General features: G+C 39.0%; 1 protein-coding gene across 8 annotated transcripts in view; it reads left to right on the top strand.

Moving 5' to 3' along the window:
- lrba (LPS-responsive vesicle trafficking, beach and anchor containing) overlaps positions 1 to 27,330 on the top strand; it is a 172,696-nt gene that overhangs the window by 8,405 nt on the left and 136,961 nt on the right. For all 8 annotated transcript variants that reach the window (XM_085409606.1, XM_085409607.1, XM_085409610.1 and 5 more), the window contains exons 2-9: positions 16,770 to 17,001; positions 18,432 to 18,532; positions 20,422 to 20,517; positions 22,218 to 22,339; positions 23,048 to 23,174; positions 23,862 to 23,981; positions 24,890 to 25,036; positions 26,570 to 26,767. In XM_085409606.1, coding sequence (XP_085265732.1) covers positions 16,770 to 17,001; positions 18,432 to 18,532; positions 20,422 to 20,517; positions 22,218 to 22,339; positions 23,048 to 23,174; positions 23,862 to 23,981; positions 24,890 to 25,036; positions 26,570 to 26,767 — 1,143 coding nt within the window. The remainder of the gene's footprint in view (positions 1 to 16,769; positions 17,002 to 18,431; positions 18,533 to 20,421; positions 20,518 to 22,217; positions 22,340 to 23,047; positions 23,175 to 23,861; positions 23,982 to 24,889; positions 25,037 to 26,569; positions 26,768 to 27,330) is intronic.

Here is a 27,330-nt window from a genome sequence, read left to right on the forward strand (position 1 = left end):
ACTGGGAAACTTAAGTTGGACCTGTACAAGTTCTTTCTTGAACGGTTGGACCTTATTGTATAGTGTGTTGCTAATGGTGTTGTTGGAGACTGCGTTTCTAAGTGCGTTATATTTCTTCCCTTTCCAAATATTCACACCAGCATTGTCACTTTCTCACCAAGCTTCTTGCAGATGGTCTTTTAGCACATGTAGCCTTGTGCAGGTCTATAAGCTTGTTCCTGACATCCTTTGACAGCTCTTTGGTCTCACCTATGGTGGTGGAGAAGTTGTAATGGAAGAAATTGATTCTGTGGACGCGTGTGTTATATACACACAACTAGTTGAAGTTGGGAGTATCTGTAATTGATTCATTGTAATTTGTGTGCCCACAAACAATCTGTGGGAGTCAAAATTCTGGTTGGTAGGGTATCAAATACTCATTCTACTCAATGACACTAAAAGCAATATTTAATTTTAATGAAATGTGGGGTTTGTTTCTGGATTTTTGGTTGATATTCTCTCTGTGTATTAAAATGAAACTACCAAAAAATTAGAGACTGTTCATTTCTTTGTAAGTGAGAAAACTTAGATTTCAGGCGACCACCAAATGTAGACTTGTAACACACAGCAGTGAATAACCAATTAGCTTTATTGTTTATACAAGTTTTACTTCAGTGAGCACAATTCCAATTATTAGAATTACTACATTCTGCAAGTTTATTTGTAAACTAATCAGCTCGTATGCACAATTGGCAAAGTGTGGCTAGAATACATTTATCAAGCAGGCAACACATCCAACTTAAAGTCTTGTTGCACACACAGTAGTCTAGATGTAATCGCATATGTTTTTTAACTGAAAGTTAGTTTTAAAGTTTCCAATTATTGTCAGAGAACAAACATTCCAGGAAACCAAAAGAAAAACTTGCGTTATTAATTTGATTATTTTTGATTAATGGTTTTTGTCTTCCTGCAACTTCTGTTAAATTAATATTCTTTGAGTGTTGTTCTTTCACTCAAACCTGAGTCACTTGTACCATTCTCCAAACTGTTCTGGTTTAGGTTTGCTTTTAAATGTAGAATGCTGAACAAATAGTAAAAGATTAACTGCTCATAGATTTCTCGCCATTTGCGGTTGTTGCAGTGACTGCCTGCTTTTAAGAAACAGGGTCAGGGTAGTGTAGCCTACTACTTGGCCTACATCTCTACTTATTGTTTCGCCTGTAACTGTGCCAGCTCACAAAGGCATTTTGTCAAGATGCTAATGGTTATGATGGCGGAAACTGGGAACAGGCGCTGTTGAAGGCTCTCAAACACCAACAAGCTGATAATAAAACTGTGCCCAAGAGCCACAGGGGTAATTATGCCCGCTATCATTTGTATTTTCTTGCACACAGATTAATACTGTACCGTTAAGTAAATGGCTAGGGTCACTTCATTTAAGTTTCATTTAATCTTTATGCAATTTTTGCCCCGAAGAGAAGTTTTGGGCCGCTTGTTTAAAGTAGAGCAGGGTGTCTGTCCACAACACAGGATCCTGATAGCTTTGCCTGCCGTCCTAATTTGGATACTCTTGAAGTCTGCACTATACTACAAAGAGCTCTACTAGGATGATATTATGATAAGTCTTTAAAGCTGTTTTCATGCATTATAGTATTATAGAGATTACCCAGTGGAAAAACATGTCAGGATGTAAAACATCTGACATGGTTTGACTGGATGTTCAACAGTCTCTGACCGACAAACTTCCTAGTTCGTCTGTTGTCTTGTGTCCTTTCTCATGATCACGCTACCCAGCAGCACCCTCGCTTGAACCAAACAGAGTATTTCCAGTACTGAGGGCATGGCTGATGTGAACTATCTCCTGCTGTGTCCTACATCTGAGAGAGCTTTGGACAATTCCTCTGACAGTTTTCTCAGTTCATGTGTGGAATCAGCTTAAGATATTATCAAGCTTGTTCATTAAAGTCTATGTACATGAGGAAAAGGATTTTAAATGCTATTTGTGATTTTTTTTATTTTTTATTTTTTATTTATTTATTTATTTATTTTTTTAAACTGAGAGCCAGTGAAGAAACGCTGGTGATCAGAGATGCAGAGTACACCCAGATTCTTTTGACATTCTAGCTGGTAACTTGCAGAGGTTATTTGGAGACTTTACCCCACATGCTTCATGAGGCCTTTCACTCAGTTTGACAGGTACTCCTTATGTAACAAACATCTCAGTAGCTGTGAGGTATGATACGTTATGATACATGGACAGACAGAGTAGCATTTTATTGCATTTGTCTGAATAGTTCTTGCATAGTTTGAAGCTATGCCTTGGGTCATTGCTGGAGTAATCTCAGTTCCAATCAGGTATTGTCTGCAAGGTATGTCTTCAAGATTTGTCAAATCCATTTGGGGCCCGTTTATGGTCTAAATCAACTTATTGTTAATGCTAACTCACAGAGAAACAGTCTAAATCTGGTCTTATTCTAAAGCGGCTCCATTTGATGATACATCTGTGACAGTTTGGAAAGACTCAGTCCTGACAGCTAAATCAATGAAAGGCTGAACTGAGTTACTATGACTGTCTCGGCCTGTTAAAAAATGTTGTTTTTTTTGTTTCCTTCCAATAACAGTGAGTAATGTGCACTTCTAGCTTATCTTCCCAGACTGGCTGAAATTCTTTATAAATGCTTTGATGCTTTAAAGTGTGAATTGAACCATGGGACTGGCCTCCTGAGTCATAGCTTTCTTTTTCAGAGGGGTAACAGTATTAAGTGTTTTATGCATTGAGACTGCAGGACTATCAACAATTGACTTCAGGAGATATAAAGATAAAATGGCTACTCATCATTTTTATTGGTTCCAGCATTTATGGTAACAATAGTGGAAGTCACTTGAAGGACAATTATGATAGTGGACTTAACAACAGCTCAGGTCAGCTGTTGTTAAAATAAAGTTGTACATTGACCAGCTAGGAGTTGCACCTACCTGAGATAATTAACTATTATATTAAGCATTGTTATGTGAAAAGCATGTGCTTTTTTGAATGCTGGCACCTTGAAGTTCTAGTTAAAATGACATGTTTGAACGCTATAGCTTCTGGCCAAGCAGTGTTAACCTTTCTTTTCACAGTGATGATATTGCAGTACTATTTGGCAGATAGTCAAGTTTCAGTGCTAGATGCTTAGATGGGTTGTGAATGTTAAAACATAATATGTGCTGGATACAACATAATATAGTGTGAGCAAAGATTTAAAGGGAAAGTAATGTAAATGTTAATGTCTAAATGTTCTTTCTTGCTTTTTCTCTTTCTAGTGTTTCATAGCATTGCTGTCTACCTTTTCCTTTGTTTTTGGGCAGGTTGATTAGCAATTTAGGTAAACCTTAGATAATGTGAAAATGAACTGCCCTTGGATATCTGTGATAGACTTAAGAATGTGGAAAATGTGGCAAACTGTTTTGTATGACACAGCATTGCATGAGAAGTTACTTTTTTTATTTCTATTGAAATTGCATCATACAGCAATAACTGTTTTTCAGTAAAAGTGTTATAAGAGATTAATACTAAACTTTTTTCCCTGACCTTTTGTAAACTGCTTTGCAAATTGCTCAAATTAATTTAGTTTTACTGCACTCTATGCAAATATTTAGAGACATTTATCAGAAGCTATCTGAGATCAAGTTGATAAAGTGCATGTCTTAATATTTTACATGAGTAAATGCAACAGACTAGGCTGAAAACTAAGAAAGGGGGGAGAAGTGTCCCAGTGTCAGCTGCTTGACTGTTGTATTCAGACCAAGTCAGCTGTCATTCTGATTCAGAAAGGTTTTCTACATTGAAACCTGAAGTCTGTTATGTGCAGTAGTTTTAGAAGCACAGAACAGATGGTTTCTTGACACTCTTGACACTTTACAGTGTTCATAGCTTTATGGTAAAGTGTTAGTATAATTAATGATATTCAGCTTCACTTCAGACAGACACACTGGTGATATATTCACTTCCTCTAGTTGAAGCCGCTCTGTAACTAGAGGCGTGTTCCTCTGCATTAGTAAAGGGCATGATTGAATGATTCTACCCTTCATAAGGGATCATCTGCTTTCCCTCAGACTTTACTTATCCGGTTATTTTACTGATCAAAGTATTAACGTGTAGAATACCCAGGTAATACTTGTGTATTCAAACCAGTGTGTTGAAATTGTGTTTTGAGTTAAAGCTCACTTTACCAGCAAAATTGCACCCTTGTGATTGCATACCTACATGCTAACCCACAATGCGTAGGTTGCTGGAGTCAAAGCGGCTGCACTAACTGAAAATTTGGAGGCGTTACATTGAAACTTGTATGAATCTGGTTATTGTACAACCCCATTTTCAAAAAGGCTTGAACATTGAGCAAAATGTGAATAATCAGTAATGATCTAGTCTGGTATTTACTTGGGCGTGACTTAGCCAATTAACCAATACCTACCTATTATATGTCAGCTGACCTATCTATGAAGTTTTGACTGGTTAATTTGAATCTTTTTCTGTTTCCTGTCTTGTATTTAAGCAATTTTTTTTACAATGTTTTACTATGACCCTGATGAAGGCCACAAGCCGAAACGCGTTGGTCAATTATTTAAGTTGTTAATCTTCCCTCAAGTGTTGCTGGAGTTCCTACTTTGTGAATTCTTTCATCCTCTCCATGCACCTTGGAAGCAGGTGAAGTTGTGCCAGAAATTTTTTATTTTTTTTTGCTGCGATTTAGACTTCAAAAAGAAAAATATTAAAATTGTATAAATTTTTTATTTTTTTTTTCAATGTCCATCTTAAATGTGAAGCCAGCAGCATGTTTTAGAAAGATTCAACAGGGTGTTATTCACCACATCAATCAGCTCTTTGAAAACACTCTAGTTTTGAAAAGGTTTTGGACTCTTATTCGACACATCACAAGCTGCTAAATAGATCTGGGTCAACTTGGTCATAATTTTTATTTCACAATTCATCAAATATTTTCACAGGGTGATAAGTCTGATCTGGAGGACGTTCCTCAAACTTTTTTCCACAAATGTTTACTTTACCGTCATAATGAAACGATTTGATTTTGGAGGAGAAGATCAAGTTCTCTGTGACCTAACAAAACACATTTTGGCCATTCGAAAGCAGAAGAAAGAATTCAATTATACCCCAAAAACAAAAGGTCAAGTTCACACAGCTCTACAGTGAAAAGGAAAGTATATCCCTTTTCAGTTTTAGGTTTTCTAAATACAACTTTTGAAGAAGAACAACACATGACATATTACGCCATGTCATAATTGATTTAAAACAAACTAAACCAAAATGCAGATGCAGCGTATGGGGGCAAAAACTAAGTACACCCCATGATTCAACAGCTTGTAGAAGCACATTTATCAGCATCTGATTAATAACTTCCTGTGTGACCTTCTGTGTGGAGGAACTTTCGCCCACTCTTCCTTACAGTGTTTCTTCAGTTCATTGAGGTTTGTGGGCATTTGTTGATGCACAGCTCTTTTAAGGTTCAGCATTTCAGGCTGGTTGAGATCTGGATTTTGGGGCATCGCAGCATTTTGTTTCTCTTTTTCTAGATGGATATAAAACCTTTATGAAGCTTTTGATCACTGCATGTTCTATGTTGGAAAATAAAGTCTAGATTTTTGATTAGTTTTCTTTATGTTCTAGGCTCTGTAGGCAGGGAGTAGTATTATAAACTGTTAGAAAAGGTGGAGTGCACATAGCTTCTATTGAACGACTTATTTAGGTGAAAGGCTGAGGGAGGACTCTCCCAGTAGTTCTGCCAGAATTAAAGAGTAAATAATTTTGCTTTTGCTTTTTTTTCTCACTTTATTGCTGGAAAAGGAAGAGGGCAGCAATGAATATGAAGTTAGTCACCCTGCCTTTAATCCAAATCAAACAGTTTTCTCTGAGATGTCAGAAGAATGATGCAGTAACCCATAAACGATGACTGCTGAGACGTCGAGCGATGCCATCAAAGGTCTATAGGACGATCGGAAAGGCAGCACCTGCTCTCAAACCACTGAAATAAATGTTAAAAGGTCGAGGGTATTCATGCTGGTACCGCACTGGGGTTATCAGTTTGACATCTTACATCACTTTGTTTTATTGAGCTGCACTCAAGTCATCAAGGTTCAGCAGTTAGCTTTGGATTCCCAGAGGCAAATGTCTATACATTAAACATGGATAGACATTTTTTTTTCATCTGTTGTTCTACTTTTTTAATGTAATTTTAATCTTTTTTTTGTTTTTGTTTTTTAAATGTGCTTCAAAATAAATAAATTTGAGTTGACTTGACACAAATGTAGCTCTCTTGCTTTTAAAGGCCACGCTGCCACTTAGGATTTTGAATGTTTATCCCCACAATTCACGTTTACTTTACTACTACTCAATCATAATACCACATATACAAATACAACGTACGGCTTTCAAAACAGTTGTTGAGTTCCTATACTAAAAGAGTGCTTCTAAATCGGGATGGAAATACTAAATCACACTTGGGCAATGATTTACTTGCAGGTAAATGTGCATCGTGCCATTTTCTGTGGCCTTCATGCATGGTCTTTGTTGACTAGAATTTTATGATATGCAGAGGAAACTACAGGAAGTCCGTTAGAGTAGAGCAACTTTGTTGGGATATGCTGGAGGGTGCAGACGGTTTCCTGCCTCCCCATGTGGGATTTCCCAGATTTCAAACGGTGATAAAACCTTCCAGTAACTTTTTGAACAGAATTTGAACTCTGGAACCTTTTACATCTGGTGTGTGTGTGTGTGTGTGTGTGTGTGGGTTTTTTTTTTTTTTTTTTTTTTTTTTTTTTTTTTTTTTTAAAAGGTCAAACAGAAATGATATGGATCATATAGCCCATTCTTTGCATTTGGGATCAAGCTGCATTAATATTCTTTCACATAACAAAGCAAAATGCACAATACTAGAGCTGCTGTCATTATGACTTTGCACCAGAGTACAAATTTCTTAGGTTAGCAGGTTGGTGTCACATTCAGGAGCTTGCAGTAAATAAAATCTAAATAATAAAGCTGCTTCGGTGGTAATATATGCCTGTGGCTGCAATACAGTAACTGTACTACTATGACTATGAGCTCTTAGGCTTAAATTGACATGTTATGTTAACCTTCAATTTGCCACTTACAAAGGTACTCAAAAATCTAAAGTTTCCAAAGCTCCCCAATCTGTGTACAAAAGTGCTGGAAAATATAATTTTATTTTGATGGGACGTTCATAAAAAACAGATTTGAAGGTGTTTAAAAAAAACCAAAAAACCTGTGATTGGAAAAGTGTGCTTTGTTATTCAAGCACAATAAAGTACAGTTATGTTTTTAGTCTGAAGTGTGGTACCTTTTGGTACCTCAGTGAATGAGGAAAAAATCAGTATTTTGTTTATAAGGAACCCTTTACAGCCCACCTTTTCCGTTAAAGAGATGTATTAATGGAGGCTTCTTTGTGTTTAAATTTTGATTTCACCCCATGTATCAAAACGGGCTGGAATTCCTCTGTAATGACTAATGTTTATCTCTTTCCTTCTTCAGCCCTGTAGCTGCTATTTTTAACTTATTGTACGGCTGCTATTCAAACTAAAACCACAAGCAAAGCTGCTACACTTTGACTTTCCCTCCCTGACTTTTGTTTGATCGAATCATTCTTTCCATGTCTGCTTTTATGGAAGTCACATCACAGTAGCAGAGAACACCTATCCCCCAGAATTAGCTCAATAACCCGCTCCAAACAGAAGCCATGTAAGGATTTTTCCCCCTAAAATGTGATGTACAAAGCAGGATTTTATTGTTGTGATGTTGAACATCTATTCCTGAAGCAAAAGGAGTTTAGTTGGTCAGAGCTGTCCATGAAAACTAAGAGATTGCTCCAAACCAAGAAGTCTGATTACTAATGAGGACTATTTCCTGACAAGCCTTTTCCTTTTGTTGACAATAGCAGCCACCCTGCAACTCGAACTCGATTGCCAGATAGTGCAAGCATTAAACAGGGGACTTGAATAGCTCACCAACTCATGTGATGTGTACGAGTATTTGCTTAATAGGAGAAAAGGTCAAAATCCAGCTTCTCACAGTATCACTGAAGTGCTTATATTTATCTTTCTGTGCAAATGTGGAAAAGAGCTACTACAGATCATAGTCACGCCCCTCCACGTAGGCTATTTCGAGGCAGGTAGTATATTTTGATGAGAATTGATGGCAGTTTATCAGATCTTTTGTGGCATCTTTTAAAGGACGATGGCACAAAGTGTTTCATACAGGAATGTTGATTTGCTTTTTGTGGACCCACCTTTCACACACCTTACAATCTCGGCAGGTAAAATATGTAAAAGCAACATTTCATCTGCAGTCTATTAAATCAGATGTAATGGTCCTAATTAAGGCTTGGGTTCCCTTTTCTTGTCTTGGTTTCTGCTTCATTTATTCCTTCACAGTGTGCACATAGTTTTAGTAAAAATAAATGCTGTGTGATTGCATGAAATAATCCAAAAACTCTGCAGGTTCATGTGCGTTATACTCCATCTGCATGTTGTGTAAATCTGTTCTTAGATAAATAAATGATGCAACAAAAGAAATCATGTGTTAATCAAACTACAGCCAAGACATCATCACTCCTATTGTAGTGTAAAAATGAATGCCAGCCGTTGTTAAAAACAAAAGCTTGGCAGACTGCACTTCTGAAGATATTCTTAGAAATCCAGCTATTAAAATATCTCCCTCCTCCCTCTCCACTCTGCCTCTCATCATGTTCGTCTCATATGGTATTGAAGGTAGCATTGTGGCTCGGGAAAACAAATTGTCATACAAGATGAATGGAGTGAGCCACTTTAAAAGGTTATGTTGCACTGTGATCATTGGACCGCCGTTTTCATGGTCATTGCATGCATAATTTTCACCACTTTGCTCTCCACTTCTGTTTTAGAAAATGCAAAGTGGCAGGCTCATGCACAAGGCAGAATATTGATGGGGTGGTATGTGAATAGCTTTTTCAATACTGAAGCTGTAATAACAAGCCTTATTACAGCATGGTGAAACTAGTACAATTCAGTGCATTTTTACTTGGATGTGCTGTAGTATAATTATGAGTGGAGATAAATGTAAACATCCATCCATACATCAATTTTCTTAACCATTTATCCAACTCAGGATTGTGGGGGTGGGAGGGTCTGATGTCTGACACCTGGATCATGAATGTTGAGCAGCAAAGTTTGATTTTATAGAAAACTGATTTTTGCTGGGTCTTATCAATAATGTGAAATGCCAAATGATAATATTCAGTGACTTTGTCAGCTGTCATCAAACTCTGGTTTTGCTTTCAAGATACACTCACAGGCCACTTTATTAGTTTGATTTAGCCATGTAGACACAGTCAAGATGAGCTGCTGAAGTTTAAAGCAAGCATCAGAATGACTTTGATTAGGGCATGGTTGTTTGTGCCGGTGGTACTGATGGGATTTACTCAGATAACCTTCTCTAAGTTGTAAGACAACAGGTTGTCTAGAGAAAAATATTCAGTGACAGCAGTTCTCTTGATTTAAAATTGTTGGGCATGTTGTGTCAGAGGAGAATGGTCAAACCAGGTGTCACTTCTGTCAGCTGATAACTGAGGCTACGGTTTGCATGGTCTCGCCATAATTGGACAATAGAAGATTGGGAGGGAAAGCATTGCCTGCTCTGATGAGTCTTGATTTCAAATTGTAGGCTCAGAGTTTTGCATTAATGGTATCAATAACTAGATCATCCTGCCTTGTGTCAATGGTTTAGGCTGGTGGTGGTGGTATAACGGTGTGGTGGATGTTTTCTTGGCAACTTTAGGCCCTTATTACCAACTGTTACCAATTGTTTAAACACCACAGCCTACTTGAGTATTGTTGCTGTTCATCTATTCATCCCCAGGGTACTCATCTTCTGATGGCTGCTTCCACCAGGATAATACACCATGTCACAAAGCTCAGCTCATATTCAACTGCTTAATTGAACATGAAAGCAAGTTCACTGTACTCCACAGTCTGCAGACCTGTATTCAATAGAACACCTTTGGGTTGTGTATTCCTTCATTTTCTATTTCTAGCTGACAAACAGCTGGTGAATTAATATGACCAAGATTTGCGTGATGAAGTGGTTACCAACAGTTGGTTTTGACTTGGTTTTTTTGGTTTTTTTTTTTTAAGCAAGCTGGAAGATTTATAGGTCACAGGGCTTGATAACATTAATTAAAATTTGCTGTGTCCAAAATTTGTATCACAAGCCCCTTCAAAGACCTCGGCTCACTATTTCGCCTCATCTCCTCCATCAGAAGCCCATTCCACCGTATCACTGCTAGCGCTAGAGGGATTTGAGTGGGACAGATTATTTGGTTGACCTCCTTATCTGCTGGAGCTATTTCAACATCTCACATCAATATGTTTGAAATGTGAGTGTTTATCAGCAGTGAAGAGCGCCGGATTATAAGATGTTGTCATATCACAAATCATGTTTCGGGTCACTTTGATAGATGCTTTGTTTTGGGTCATGCAGTGGGGGGCTCTCATGGAAGAATAAGCTAAACTAAATTTGGTTTGACAAGATAGCTTGTTAAAATAGATCCACTTAAGAGAGCTGTTGAAAAAGTAGGCCGTGTGTGTGTGTGTGTGTGTGTGTGTGTGTGTGTGTGTGTGTGTGTGTGTGTGTGTGTGTGTGTGGTGAAAGCATGGTTACTCTTGACAGCCCATTTGAGTATTTTATTTATTTATTTGGACTTGATTTACATTAAAATGGATTGAAAACAATCTGGCATTTAGTGCTCTTGTAAAGGACAAATTGAACTTGGCCTTGAGTCATTTACATGTTTTTTTTCTGGTAGTGAGGTATTGCAACACATGAGATTTAGGGATGTACTTAGACTGCTAGCTGCACAGTGGAATCAATCAAATGTCATACCGATCAGGTCTCACTCTCTCTAGGCTTGTCCTTAAGAGCTTATGCATCAAAACTGGCAGATAATAACAAGTGATAGATGGGGCGTGCGTGTTCTGACCGTTCAAAGCAATTCAAAGCTGGATGCAAGCCCTCTGACAATCTACAGAGATGCTAGATATGAGCATATAAATGTCTGGGAATTTTTTATCTGTTTTCTCTGATCTTAGCCATGCAACTCTTTTTATATTCAAACATTTTCAGTCATAGAATTTAATTGAACTTTCACAAGAAATGAAGGATTAACATGAGCATGGATATAGTCATGCACAGACACAATGGAGGGGCTCGTCACCCTGCAGCTATGACTTGGCAACATCACTGTTTGTGCCTATTACTTTTAGCCGGGTAATTTCCTCCCCTGTGGTACAAAATGGTCATCATTTGTTGCTTTTTCTCATCGTCAGCATCACATGGCTACCTGTAATGATTCACAAATTCGTTTTGTTTAGCTCAGACCTCAGGCTCAGTCTCAATTTCTTGCTAACTGAATTTAAAGGGATTGTGAAAAGATTGCGAAATCAAGAACCAGTAAATGTAATGCATTTTCTGACCCATACAGTGGGGCAAAAAAGTATTTAGTCAGCCACCGATTGTGCAAGTTCCCCCACTTAAAATGATGACAGAGGTCAGTAATTTGCACCAGAGGTACACTTCAACTGTGAGAGACAGAATGTGAAGAAAAAAAATCCATGAATCCACATGGTAGGATTTGTAAAGAATTTATTTGTAAATCAGGGTGGAAAATAAGTATTTGGTCAATAACAAAAATACAACTCAATACTTTGTAACATAACCTTTGTTGGCAATAACAGAGGTCAAACGTTTACTATAGGTCTTTACCAGGTTTGCACACACAGTAGCTGGTATTTTGGCCCATTCCTCCATGCAGATCTTCTCGAGAGCAGTGATGTTTTGGGGCTGTCGCCGAGCAACACGGACTTTCAACTCCCGCCACAGATTTTCTATGGGGTTGAGGTCTGGAGACTGGCTAGGCCACTCCAGGACTTTCAAATGCTTCTTACGGAGCCACTCCTTTGTTGCCCGGGCGGTGTGTTTTGGATCATTGTCATGTTGGAAGACCCAGCCTCGTTTCATCTTCAAAGTTCTCACTGATGGAAGGAGGTTTTGGCTCAAAATCTCACGATACATGGCCCCATTCATTCTGTCCTTAACACGGATCAGTCGTCCTGTCCCCTTGGCAGAAAAACAGCCCCATAGCATGATGTTTCCACCCCCATGCTTCACAGTAGGTATGGTGTTCTTGGGATGCAACTCAGTATTCTTCTTCCTCCAAACACGACGAGTTGAGTTTATACCAAAAAGTTCTACTTTGGTTTCATCTGACCACATGACATTCTCCCAATCCTCTGCTGTATCATCCATGTGCTCTCTGGCAAACTTCAGACGGGCCTGGACATGCACTGGCTTCAGCAGCGGAACACGTCTGGCACTGCGGGATTTGATTCCCTGCCGTTGTAGTGTGTTACTGATGGTGACCTTTGTTACTTTGGTCCCAGCTCTCTGCAGGTCATTCACCAGGTCCCCCCGTGTGGTTCTGGGATCTTTGCTCACCGTTCTCATGATCATTTTGACCCCACGGGATGAGATCTTGCGTGGAGCCCCAGATCGAGGGAGATTATCAGTGGTCTTGTATGTCTTCCATTTTCTGCTGATTGCTCCCACAGTTGATTTTTTCACACCAAGCTGCTTGCCTATTGTAGATTCACTCTTCCCAGTCTGGTGCAGGTCTACAATACTTTTCCTGGTGTCCTTCGAAAGCTCTTTGGTCTTGGCCATGGCGGAGTTTGGAGTCTGACTGTTTGAGGCTGTGGACAGGTGTCTTTTATACAGATGATGAGTTCAAACAGGTGCCATTCATACAGGTAACGAGTGGGGGACAGAAAAGCTTCTTACAGAAGACGTTACAGGTCTGTGAGAGCCAGAGATTTTCCTTGTTTGAGGTGACCAAATACTTATTTTCCACCCTAATTTACGAATAAATTCTTTACAAATCCTACCATGTGAATTCATAGATTTTTTTTTCCTTCACATTCTGTCTCTCACAGTTGAAGTGTACCTCTGCTGCAAATTACTGACCTCTGTCATCATTTTAAGTGGGGGAACTTGCACAATCGGTGGCTGACTAAATACTTTTTTGCCCCACTGTATGTATCGTCTTTATTTGCAGTAAGGGTCAGTAGGAGGTTGTGATGGGTCCCCCCCTTTGGAAGAGTCTTATATGACCACCTCTTCTTCCTTTTTTAATCTCAATATTTTGGTGATTTTTATTAGTTTAAGGTGATATTCTGGATTTTAAAAAAGTGGCATTTATGATAGAAAATGATTTTTCTACAATAGCAAAGGAATATTGATAGAGTTTGAAAATATATTAAACACATGAAATGAAACATTTACAAAACTATTAACTTTTAAACTATAACTTTTACAATTCTGATTCCTGCTAATCCTGATATCCTTTTTTTTTGGCTGTCAGCCTTCAGTTTCATTAAAATTCATAATCCTCTTGGATCTGATGTACGAACACTGGTTCTGTGTAACATGTAGAACAGCTCTCCTCCAGTGTTGTTCTCCATGGAGACCAGAGCAGCCTGTTTGTGCTTTGTGTTACAGCCCAGTGGCTGCTTGGCTGCTCAGCCATGATTAATTCAGGCAGGCCTCAGGGGAGTACAGCCAGGCTAGGTTACCCATCCAGGGATCTGGTGTCTAGCTTCCAAAAGACACTGGCGATTATGGTAGCTTCTGACTAAAAAGGAAGTTCAGGCTATGCCAGCTTTTTACCTGTTCCCCAGAAAGAACAATGTAAATCATTGGTTTGAATGTTTTAGGGAGTTTAAATATTGTAAGCATCATAAACATTTCCTGGTAGACAAACAAGATGTTTGTTATCACAAAACAAAAGCAGAAAAATGCATTTTTGTAGTCAACATCAGCCCAGTAATTTTTATCTGTCTACAGAATCGTTTCACTTTAATTTTAGTATTAGGACCACAAGGGGATTCCTCTTTGTCGAGGAGATGGGGACACTTCCACACAACCACTTATTGTAATTGCTTAAGTCTTCTTGGACTTGGACACCTTTCTGATTATAGGAAGTGGAAAATCAGATTTAAAAGCAGCCCTGTTAGCTTCAAGAGTGTGCAACTGCAGTGTGGTCTCCATCCCTGTGCTTCCACTCTTGTCATCTGTTGGTCAGTTGACTCTAATGGATGGATGACTAGCTTACAATGTGATGCTCATAAATCAGTTGTTTATATGACATGATGGTACATATGGGCATCCACCAAGTTAGAAAAGGTGTGCACGATTTATGGTTTTTAAAAAGGAAACAGAAGAGATGCTGGTCATTTTGTCCACACTTTCTTCCATTTGTTTCAATAAGAGGTAGCTTGGTATTCATTTGAACAGATGCATAGAAAGTTTAGTTGTGCTGCATTCATACTTGCAGACTGATGATTTTTTTTTTTTTAATCTTTTAGCTGTTTGCCTGATGAAAGGTGTGAATAATCCATATGTGGTAAAAAATATGTTGTTACTTTTATTTTATGTCTGTCCATGGACATAGTGAGCTAAAACAATCTCGAGGCTTTGAGACATTTGAATGTAACTAATTAAAACTGAATAACAAAATTTGGTTTGTGGTGTTGATTTGTAAAAAAAGGATAAATGTGTGATCACTCAATGAGTCTTCAGCCAAAGCGAGCTTAAGTTTAAGGCCATGGTTGTCTTTTTTTTTTTTTTCGTGCAGCAACCAGTAAATGATGATGGATTGTGAGTCAGATGAGCGACTCCATCACTGATGTTCTGGTTTATGTTTTCTTTGTAAAATAATATTCATATAAATATGATATATAGTGATAAAATAACTATTTTCTGCAGTTTATTTATGTGTTAAAAGTTACAAGTGTTTTTTTGACAAAAGCTAAATGCGGGCATTTCATATGTTTAGATACAAAGTTGTTTGCATTTGCAGTAGTTGTGAATTTTGGAACAATATGTTAGTACCAAAACATATTTTTTACATTATGTTTCATCTGAGGCTGTGTGCAAAGGGATGATAGGAAAAATGCATCGTGTATCTGATTCTGTCAAAAGGTAAAGGATATCTTCCCAGGCTTAATGGTGACATAAAGAATAAATGGATTATATGTGAGGGGAGGGCAAAAGGACGATGGGAGAGCTGCGTCTCAGCGCTATTATTTATTCCACATCTTTAAAGATATTGCAGCAGCAGCAGGGGCAGCTGTGTTACCCCTCCTCCTCTATCTTCTGCTCAGATACACATTTGCAGAGTAAATCTCCCCTCTCTCATTTTAATAGTACAGTTTCTGATCCCTGCACCAAATCACACTGTTTTCACACTGAGCTGGTCTAATGGTGGTACGGCAATCTTTTTGTTTTTGTCTAGTCACACCTCCTTGATTCTAAACATGACAGCCTTCCTCGCATTATTAATTTGACATCCGTGTTGTTATTTTCTTTATCTTTTTCTATTAGGCAGGGTTCAATAATAAAAATGTCATCACAACTATTAAGGAGTGACAAATCATGACATTTATGGCTCGTAGATTTTTTCCCTGGACACAAAGAACATTATTTCTTTGCAATAAGACAAGCAATCTACCTCACCACCGCCTGAATAAGCGTTAGCTGGAGATCGCTGCTGAGGTTGACTAATACTGTAATTAGTTTCTTTCATGGAGAAAGGAATAGAGCTTGGGGTTGTGTGTTATGTTGTGTAGAAAGCTGTGCATATATGGCAGGATGTGGTTTATACAAATGCTATTGTTTCTCTTGAACTTGATCAGAACGGGAAATTAATCTCAGCCCGAGTTTGTGTCTGCCAGGCTCTGTCGGATGCTGTTAGTATTTCAGGACCTCCTACAGGAATAGAAGACCTCTAAACATGCTTTTCACTCTGAGGACATAATTTGCAGTTTGCAAAGTTAAACACAACTATTTCTGACATTTTTAAACCCTTTAAAATTAGCTTTTGTCCAAGTTGGTTTTTATGTTTTTTGTGCTGCAAAATGAGATGATCCGTGATGCCAAAACTGAGACTAAAACCTGCCATAAATGTTGCCGTAATACAGAGTACTCTGTTATTAATCTGCGATTGAATGGGGTCAAGTTGGCAATCCTATGCAATCTGTTTCTAATAAATCATCAAAAATCGCATATCTGTTGCTGTCTACATATATAAATCCTATTTTTACTCATGTGACTGAGCCCTTAGCTTGCTCTGAATTAGTAGGTAGTAATATCAAGCCAACTGTGTCACAGTGTTGAATAGTTTTTTGGGTTGAGTTGATTTAAAGTAAGTTAGCCCACCGAACATTAGCTCAGGATGGTAGTGCATGAGGTGAGCCTCCTGTTCGTAGTATTCCCACACACACACACACACACACACACACACACACACACACACACACACACACACACACACACAGATCCCAGGTGTGTGTGTGTGTATTGATGCAGTATCACTATGATGCACACACACTCCACAATGCTCTTAGCATTTTGGCATTTACAGAACCGAAGTTCATTAACGAACTATTACTAGGTCAATAGTTTTTGCTCTTGAATAATTGCAGTGTCAGAAGGTTAGCTGTAGACACCACAGACTTACAGAGATTCTCTGTTGACCTTTAATCCTCTGGCATCATCTCTAATGCCTGACTAATGATCTGTTTAGGAGTGTGGACCCACACTTAGGAATGTTTCTGTTGTCTGCTTATGAAAGAAAAGGAAGGAACTCTCTCCTCCTCATCCACCCTCACTTGTTTTTCTCTCTGTCTTCCAGCTGGTCGGCGGCCAGTTTGACCTGGAGATGAACTTCATCATCCAGGAACCGGAGAGCATTGTGTGCATGGTCGAGCTGTTGGACAAGTGTGAGCCCAACTGTCAGGCTGAGATCTGGAGCATTTTCACCGCCATCCTCAAGAAGAGTGTCCGCAACCTGCAGGCGTGCACTGAAGTGGGGCTCATTCAGCTTGTGCTCCAGCGTATATCCACCATTGACAGCATGATCGCAGGTGCTGAAAACAGTCCTTCATTGAAACAAGTCTTTGTCTTTCCATGAGTTTTTAAAGGTTAAAGGCAATTGGCTTGTGTAGCAGTTGCAGCATGCTATTCAGCTGCAAAGGCTGCAGATGTTTGCTTAACAAAACAATGGATCTTCCCCATCTGGAGAAGAGATGTTTTGTTGCTAAGCCTTTACTGTGACCTCTGTAAGGAAGGAGAGCTGGCTAAATGATAAATTCCAACTCCACATGTGAATTGATCACTACAGTTTTTTGTCCAAAATATCATAATTTCATCCTCACATATTATGCTGAGTGAGGATTCAGTTGTCCTGCACAGCCTCCTTAAGTCTAAGTCTAATTTGTCTGATGCCCATCTGGAAATTAGTATGAACTAGTCCTGCAGTGTATGGTTCAGTGAACCTTTGCCAGCTAGAACAGCTCTGGCCTGGAGCATGTATGCAGTCAAGCAAGGGTGATATAGCCCAGTAGTAACTAGGCAGCTAAAAGTAATGATTATAATAACATTTACTTTAGTGTGAATGCAGTATTAGTTAAGTTAAAGAGATCTGCAATCCCCTTTACTAAAAACCAAAATGAAACCATGTAGTACAGAATTGAACAGCAAGACTTTAATATTATGTAGAAAACATCCTCTCAGATGTTACTGCCGTTCATCTTTATGCTGGAAGAAGTGAATCATATTAAACGGTTAACTTCCATAAAATGCACACTAGTCTTATCTGTCACTAGGCTCATTATTAATAATGGCTAATAAGAGACTGCACAGAAGCTGGGACTCTCCCGGAGCATCCTGTCTATTTTAGGTCTCCGTTTTTAGTTATTTAGCTGCTCGAAGCGTTCGCTACACTGTAATTCTTACTGTAATACTTCCAAAACAGCTAGGATGCTGTGTAAAATGTACAGTAAAACGGAATGCAATGAACCTCAAATCTAAGAAAACCATATTTTATTTAGAAGAGAACATCGATTATTTAAACTCAGAAAATGTATCATGTTAAGACAAAAATGAGGTACTTTTGGATTTGATGGCAGCAATATGTCTCAAAAAAGTTGGAACAAGGTCATGTTTACCACTGTGTAGCATCCTCTTTTCTTTTAACAGTAGTTTGTAAACGTGTGGGAACTGAGGACACTAGCTGCAGGACGTTTGGAAGAGGAATCCCTTATTCTTGTCTGATATAGGATTTAGTTCAACATCTCAGTCCAAACACTTGATAAGGTTTCTATGTCCTATTGAGAATAACATGTGAGTGTGAGACTTGGAAATCACTGCATTTATTTATTTATTTATTACATTTTACACGTTTGCTGAACTGTTTTGGAAATAAGGTTGTATTATATCTTGTCAGCCTGTTTTTAACCTGCCATGTTTAACGCCTGTGTTTTTCTGTCCTCTTTGTGTACGTGTGTCCTTGCAGACCTGCTGGTGGACATGCTGGGTGTACTTGCCAGCTACAGCATCACAGTTAAAGAGCTGAAGCTTTTCTTCAGCAAGTTGCAAGGGGAGCGAGGCCAGTGGGTGAGTCAGAGGCTCGCCACGGTGATCTGTCTTGGTTGTCTGGGGCCCGCATGAGCAATGTTCTAGCAACACCTAAACTGCTGCCATCCCACAGGCAATGCCCTCATCACACAGAAAATATAGATCATGTGAAACCAGATGACTCCTGTTCACTGGTCTTTGCACCTCTAGATTATTGATATTAGCTGCTTCTTGAGAGTACACACACAGTCCAAATTTAGGTTGCTTTTTTTCACATCGTGACCGTGCGAGCCAACACACTTATTATTTACACAGTTGGGGAAGATTTTCTACAATAAATCCTGTCTGAGCAGCTGCACACAGGTATACCCACAATGAAATTAAGATTTATGATACATGTACAGAAGATAAGTTGCTTCATCCAGGGAGAATCAGTAGCACAGAAAGGATGACAGATGAAGCGAGGAAGAGAAGAAGAGTAACCCATTGATCACTGACACTAATCAAGTGAAGGAAATGGGCCAAGTTGATTTTATGCCTGTAAATTTCACCTCACACTTCCCCCTGTCAAGCAGCTTTTGCTACTGCTCCATTTTTTCCCTTTATGAATATCTGGAGCCGGATAGACCATGGGAGCTTGTGTTGTGCTAGTAAAACATGACTTTCTTTTCTTTTCCTTTTGTAAAAACACTCAGTCATATTTGTATTTATACAACACAGACTATATTGCCAAAAGTATTCACTTGTTTCATGCGCACATGAACTTGAGTGAGGCAACATTCTTAATCCATAGGATTTAATATGATGTCGGTCCACCCTTTGCAGCTATAACAGCTTCAACTCTTCTCCGAGGGTTTTCCATGAGGTTTAAGAGGATTTATGGGAAATTCTGACTGTTCTTTTAGAAGTGCATTTGTGATGTCAGACACTTACTTTGGACAGGAACACCAGCCTTGCAGTCTCAGCTCTTTTTTTTTTTTTGTCCCAAAGGTGTTCTATCAGGTTGAGATCAGGACTCTGTGCAAGTTCTTCCACACCAAACTCGCTCATCCATGTCTTTATGGGCCTTGCTTTGTGCACTGGTGCGTAGTCATCTTGGTACAGAAGGGGTCATCCCCAAACTGGGAGTATGAAATTGTCCAAAATATCTTGGTATCCTGAAGCATTAAGAGTTCCTTTCACTGGAACTAAGGGGCCGAGCCTAACTCCTGAAGAACACCCTCACAAAATAATCCCCTCCACCAAACTTTACACTTTGCACAATATAGTCAGACAAGTACTGTTCTCCTTTCAACCACCAAACCCAGATTCATCCATTGGATTGCCAGACAGAGAAGGGTGATTTGTCACTCCTCTAGAGTCCAGTGGCACCCTACTTTACACTGCTGCATCCGACACCTGGCACTCTGCATTGCTCTTGATGATGTAAGGTTTGGATTCAGCTGCTCGCCCGTGAAAACCTATTCCATGAAGCTCTCTGCAGGCTGTTCTTGAGCTCATCTGAAGGCCACATGAAATTTGGAGGTCAGTAGTGATTGACTCTGCAAAAAGTTGTCATTTTCTGCACCTCAGCATCTGCTGACCCCACTCAGTGATTTTATGTGGCCTGCTACTTTGTGGCTGAGTTCCTGGGTTTGTAACACCTGAATTCAGTGATTTGGATGGGTGAGTGAATACTCTTGGCGATTCATTGTATTTTAAATAGGCGTACTGTGCCGTGCACAGGGTTGAGAAAATATGAGGAAATCTGTCAGGATGTCAGTCTTTGCAGTTTTTGAGTTAGATTTAGAACAAGCAGAAGGAGCCTGCATGTGTGAAGAGCAGGTTTAAAACCAGTGTGTGCATATTTGTGTGTGTATGCTTGTTTGAACATTGATAGTATATCAGCTGCCTTAAGTAACACCCATGTGTCTGTGTTTTCTCCTCAGCCTCGTCACGCAGTGAAGCTTTTGTCAGTGCTAAAGTACATGGCTCACAGGAGCGGTCCCGACTCCTTCTTCAGCTTTCCAGGAAAAAATGCAGCTGTGAGTATATAATGCCACAACTGTAAACACAATACAGTTTGTAGTTTTGTCCGTGTGCACTATCAGTGGCTTTTATATGAAACACTAAATTAATGATTAAAGATGTGAAATCATGAACCCAACTGAGGTAACCACAGATACAAGAGGAAAAAAAACAAGCAAAGCCTCCGAGGAGGAATATAATGCATGAGAAGTGTTCAAGTGGAATTTAGGAACAATGAGTGCACTCTAAAATTTGTGAAAAATCCTTTTTTCCCACCACCATTGAGAAATATTTTACACCAGTGTTGGGATGAAATGAAGGACTTTGCTTTTTCACCTGTTTTCCATTAAGCCAACTGTTTAGTCTTGTGTGTAATTTTTCTCTTATTGACTGCATTACACATGCTTTTTATTTTTCATACTACTTATATTTTTTATATTATATATTTTCTGATCTGCTATTAAGCATCAGGCCCCTCCCAGGGCTCCAAAGCTAATTCATTCCTGCTAAATCTTGTGAAGTGTGTAGTAATGTTGGAGCATAATCTCATGCAGTTTGATGCTAATACCATGCTTTCTGATGTTTGCATGAAACGCATTAATGAAGCAAAGGTCATGCATAGTGAGCTTTGAAATATTCAAATACCGTTTGTAACTTGGCTGCACATTAGTTTAGTGGAAGCCTCCTCGTTTAGCCGTTGGTATCATGGAAAGGCAGGCTGCACAGTGCCTTATTTGTCTCTGCTTAACATCTTTTAGTAGGTTTTTATTTTAAAGATGACACATCATAACACACCCTTGGTGCATATTACAGGATTGTCGATTGTGACAGCTACAGAAAAATTAACAGACTTGGAAAAAGAAAAACCAAATCAACTGAATCTAGTCAGTTATCTGCCTAATTATTATAATCTACTTTGGCTGTGAGTGGCACGCTCCAGCTTTAGTTTCTATTACACTGAAACTTTACAAAAGCATTGTTTATAGAAGCATTGCTTTTTGCATCATTACCACATACATGAAAAATTGCATTGCTGTTTTTTCCCCCCTCTTCCTGCCACAAGATATTTTGTGGCACGTCAATGCGATCACCTTGGGAGTTTTTTCTCTCTCATATTTGAATATGTCACAGTTGTTCCTCGATTGATAATCGCTACTAAACTTTGGAGCTAAATGCGTCATAATCAGTGTTTTTAAATACATGGACGCAGGCTAAATTAAAACATGAAGCTAAACGAACCTTTCATTATGTCTAATGCACATAGATGTGTTTAAATCTGTTCCTCGGTACTTCATTAGTCTACTCACACCTTTAACATACTGCATGTTTGTGTGTGGTTTCCTGCTTGTGTGTGTGTAACCCTCTGCTGAGATGATGACACATGTACAGATGCAGCACGCCGCCTTGTGAGCTGTGGTTTCATTTTTTTCTTTTTCACCTAAATGCTGCTATTACGTGTCTGTGCTTTTCTACAGCGTGCTGTGTACAGTGCACATACCTCTGCTAATGAAACAGTAAGACAGGAATGTGATTTAGAGTAAATGTTTTCCAGCTGTTCTTCACTCTTGTTTTGTTTTTGTGGGGTTTCAGACTGACCTACTGCACTACTGAACAGTGTTAGTTAATATTTGAAGGCTCATTTCATTTCACAGTTGGGATCCTACATCACAGTGTCTGATGCTTTTTGTTTTTTCTTCTTTTTGTTTTCCCATAACAGGCAATAGCTCTGCCCCCCATAGCAAAATGGCCATATCAGAATGGGTTTACATTCCACACGTGGATCCGCATGGATCCACTCAACAACATCAATGTAGACAAAGACAAGCCTTACCTGTACTGGTAGGTACACGAGAATTTTCGAAACATTAAGGAGTGAACATAAACCTTTGCTCTTTGCCATTTAAATGTTAATTTTGTTTGAACGTGGCACAAATGGAACGCAGGAGTGCCAACTTCGCCTTTAGGACATAGTTTAGACACAAAGAAAACTGCACGAAAGGTGAGCGTGTCAATTTTCCCACCAAGATGATTTATTTTGAAACCCACTCCCTCCAGCCTCAAAGGTTGTTTTTCCCCGTGTCATCATACTTTGTTTAATCTCTGAGGAACAAGTAAAACAAACCCTCTGAACATTTTATTTTCAACCAACATTCATTTCTGCCAAAATCTCATTTATTCAGCAGGGGTCTGCTTAAGCCACTGTGAAAACGGTAAGCAAACCGGGCAGCCAACGAGCTGTTTGAGAGAATCCTTAATAAAAACTCCCCCCTTCAGTCTGGTGCCCTTTTAACAAGAGAGATATTCACTAAATCACATGAAGGGGCCCCATCTCTCTGGGACACTGAGAAGGATGGGAAGACTTAGTGAGGATCAGAAATGATTGTTTTTTTTTATGCTTTAAAAATTCCCTTGAAAATGTTTTTTTAATGTTTTTTTTAAACTGTAATTCACGCTGCCACTAAAAGGTACAGTAGTTGGTATGAAACTGTGCAGCATCATTTCCAAAGTAAAGTTACATGTTTGTATTTCCCCTTCGTTTTGTTTCAGTTTCCGTACCAGCAAAGGCATGGGTTACTCGGCACACTTTGTGGGCGGCTGTTTGATAGTGACCTCATTAAAATCGAAGGGGAAAGGATTCCAGCACTGTGTAAAGTATGACTTCAAACCGCAGAAGGTACGAAAGGAACGAAAACGAAGCTAAATACAGTGTTTTGTACCCAAATATTCAAACACATGAAAAGGCAAATCCTTGTAAATAGATCACAGAAATCATATGTCAGCGCACACATAATCAGTCACATCTATACACCCAAATACACATTTGCACACACGATAAATCTAGCCCTTCCTTTAAAAATGAGCTGCCACATCTTACCTGACTCTGGGGAGAAGCAAAACTAGAAGATGGAGGAAGGAGGGCAGTGGGAGAGAAGGATTATCCAGGGCTCTGTTCCTTCCACACAAAGCATGCATTGAAAACTGTTAGTTTCAGAAACCGCAGTCTGCGAGCAATTTGAAAGTTTCTGGTGTTTTTTGTTTTTTTCCCCCTGGAGCTTGAAGGAGTCATCTTACTTCACCAAACCCCAAGAGGACTCATTTTAGTTGATTTTTACATGGTTATAATGCTTGTTCTCTCACATAATGAACTATTTATTATTATTTCACTGGTTGCAAAGCTGAAGTAAAACTAGAAGCAAACATTAAGCAGAAGGTGGGATCATAGCTGAGGGCAGTGAGTCATGAAACGTGACTGAATTACAGTGATAGAGGACACCGACTTGCTGATAACATGTGTGTGCGTGTGTTGGTCTGATTGATGCACTTCCATTGTGTGAAAGTGTGCTTGTTCTGGTCGTTGCAGTGGTACATGGTGACTCTAGTTCATATCTACAACCGCTGGAAAAACAGTGAAATCGCCTGCTTTGTGAACGGTGAACTGGCTTCCTTTGGAGACATTGCCTGGTTTGTCAACACCAGTGACGTAAGTAGCAACAGTTTAATAGTATGTTTGTTTTTTCTCTTTTTCTCAAAAACAGGACAGGAGTTGGTGCTACTAACAGCTCCTGTAATATTTAATGTCTGCACAGATTCACAGAGAATTAAAGGAAGAGTGTGAGATTTGGGGAGAAATGTTTTGCTTTTCATGTAGTGCTATTTAGTTTTTTGCTAAAATGCATTTAAGTATTCACTTAAATAAGCCATTTCTGTGTTTGCAAATCATTATTACTTATTACATGAACCCTTTGGTAAGATGTAGGCATTGATTGTAGCATGTGGGGGTTAGACATATAGGCGCTCTAACAGGTTTTCTGTTTAAATATCAGTTTTGTCACTCAAAACCAAACAAATAACACCCCGACTATCTTGCCTGATTTTATGCACATCCATTCACAGTCCTTGCTTTCAGAGGGCTTTCCTTGCCCTCCATCTGTGAAGCATGGAAAATGCAGTGTAAAATGATTAAATGATGGCCGTGTTCACTTCACACTTCAGAACTCTGTCACAGTCCACAGGATTGCTTTCTGTCATGCTGAGATAAAAGATTGTAACATTACATTATGTTTGGAATTATTGTGCCATCACAGTGTAATGTAATCCTGTAGCTGTGGCAGAAAGCAAATTGGCTTCTTGAAGGAGACGTGATCTTATCATTCTTAATATTTCTGCTTTAAAGCTAGCGTTAACATCAGTGTGTCTTTCCCTGCTGTTCTCTCTTGATTTTTTTTTTCTTTCCCTTTTTGGTTTTGTTTACCCACCCCCATCTGTCATCACCCCTTATTTCCTTCCTCGCATCGTACCCCTTTTGTTTTTCTCCTTTTGTCTATTTTTGTTTTTTCCTTTTGGTGCTCTCGTAATTCCTTCCTCCCTTCCTGCTTCCTCCCTTTGCAGACATTTGACAAGTGTTTCCTGGGATCGTCTGAGACGGCAGATATCAACCGTGTGTTCTGCGGACAGATGGGGGCAGTGTACCTGTTTGGAGAAGCTCTCAGCGCTGCTCAGATCCTTGCTATCTATCAGCTGGGTCCGGGCTACCAGGTTGGAAAGCATGAAACTGTATTTTATTTACAGCAGAACATAGAAAAGAATATCAAATGTTTAAACTGACACGTGTTACTATTTTTTTGAAAAATCTCACAAAAGTTTGGACATGTGCAACTCTAGAGGAACATTTTTGCTACTAATTAGATTAATTGTAAAAAGTTCAGTAACATGATTGGTTATAATAATGAGCATCTTAGAGAGGAAAAAATATATACTGGCATGACTTCTCTGCTTTTGTCAACATTTTAAACATTCAGGAATTAAGAAGGGCAATTATAGTACCTTTGCAGGTTGTTTACTTTACTTTCTTGGATTCTATGACATCCCTGCGTCATGTTTTTCATTTCCTCGTGTGTAAAATGTTTTCAGTGGGTGGCAGCTCTGCACTGGAGGCAACACCTGAAATCTTATTTTTGGAGCTATGCTTGCTTTTTAACTGCATAATGATAACAAGCTGGGTGGCCACAACAGGGCGCAACATCCATGGTTTCCAAGAAGAATTTCACATTTAGAAAAATCATCCAAGTCCATATTAAATGAACAGCAGTGGTGTTTTTTGGATCATAGCCAGTAACAAAAAATAATTTCCCCCAGGGATCAATAAAGTATTCTGATTCTGATTCTGAATCATAGATGCTTACAGAGATTTCAATATATTATCAAAGTCCTTTAATGTGTTGTAATCTAAAAATACTTTGGTATACAAGTTAAGAAACATTCATTTATATTGATGAGCTAGTTACCTCTGGGAGGTTATGCTTTTGGTAGGGGTTACATGCATGTGTCTGTAAACACGATAGCTCGAAAAGATTTAAATAATAGTCTGATAAAATTTTATCGGGGTGTAGAGTGAGGTCATGTTAATAATTCATTACAGTTTGGCTTACATTCACTAAGGTCTTCAAGGTCAATTAAATAATTTATTGGTTGAAAATGGACTAAAAGCCTTAAAACTTATAAACAATGGTTCTTACTATTATCCTCAGTGTGGTATGTCTTGCAGTATGCATGTATGTATAAAGATTTAAAATATCACGTCAAATGTACTACCTGGACATAAAGTATGTTTTAAAAAGAAGAAAGAAGGTAGCTGAATGAATACAAACTACAGTATTATTCCCTTAAAAGTAAGAGCTGACCAGTGAGTGAGCTGCTCATGGATGTTTGTGCTCTGAGTGCGTCTTGTTGTCCTTGCAATCTTTGAGCAGTGGATCTGTCTCAGTCTTTACTAATGAACCTAATTAGTTCATGCTCCAACAGGTCTGTTTTTAAGACTCCACAACTGGGATCAAATTAAAAATAGGCATATAGTCTTTCAAAAGCAAGATCTCTCTGTTTAAACATGCAATGTCTTGTGTTTGAAGTATTGTTTCATTTGCAGATGATTGCATTGACTCAGTATTTGTAACTGGCCTTTTTGTTTGGTTACCAGGGTTGCAGAAAGACACTTAAGAGAACAATGCAGAGACTGTCTAATGTAATTTTTTACTAAACACTTTTTGCCCTTTTCTTTGTCTTCTTGCTCAGGGCACATTCAAGTACAAGGCTGAGAGTGACTTGTTGTTCGCTGAGCATCATAAGACCTTACTGTATGACGGCAAGCTGTCTTCTAGTATTGCCTTCACTTACAATCCCCGAGCCACAGACGCCCAGCTCTGCCTCGAGTCCTCCCCAAAGGACAATGTCTCCATTTTCGTCCACTCACCCCATGCGCTCATGCTGCAGGTAATTACACCCTCACAGTTAACACTTAGTGCGTCTATCATATTAGAGCCATCCATTGGAGTTGGTATTTATAGCATTGCTTTAACCTTAAGCCACCATACAGCACCAACATTAAAGCAGTTTCACTGCCTAAATTCATTCAGCACCTGTACACCTGCTCCTTCCCTCCCACTGTTCCATATGTACCACTCTTTACTCTCTTTCTTCCCACACGGTAATGAAAGTGGCCCAGTTGGCATCTTTTCATTTTAATAGCCTCATTAGGGCAGAGGAGCGAATGTGTTGAGCCAGCCAGACAGACTGCTGCAGCTGCTGAAAAATGCCATCCTGGTGCTCTAATTATAAAATTGGCTTTCTCTGGGAGATTTAGTTTGGAACTACATTTGAGTAGTTGTGCATTTTTCTTCTGTAGCTGTATATGGTGTTAGTGCATGGACATTTTCCAAATTCTGCCATAGTCATGTACGTACCCACAAATATGCTCAGAGAAATGTGCACCACACGTGTAAAACTGTTTCTTCAATCATGTTGAGTTTTCTCCTCTCGAGCGCTAATTGAGTTTT

The sequence above is a fragment of the Rhamphochromis longiceps genome, linkage group LG6, assembly GCF_057381845.1.
Source record: "Rhamphochromis longiceps isolate RC_006_pf linkage group LG6, R_longiceps_female_GT1.1, whole genome shotgun sequence".
Taxonomy (NCBI): domain Eukaryota; kingdom Metazoa; phylum Chordata; class Actinopteri; order Cichliformes; family Cichlidae; genus Rhamphochromis; species Rhamphochromis longiceps.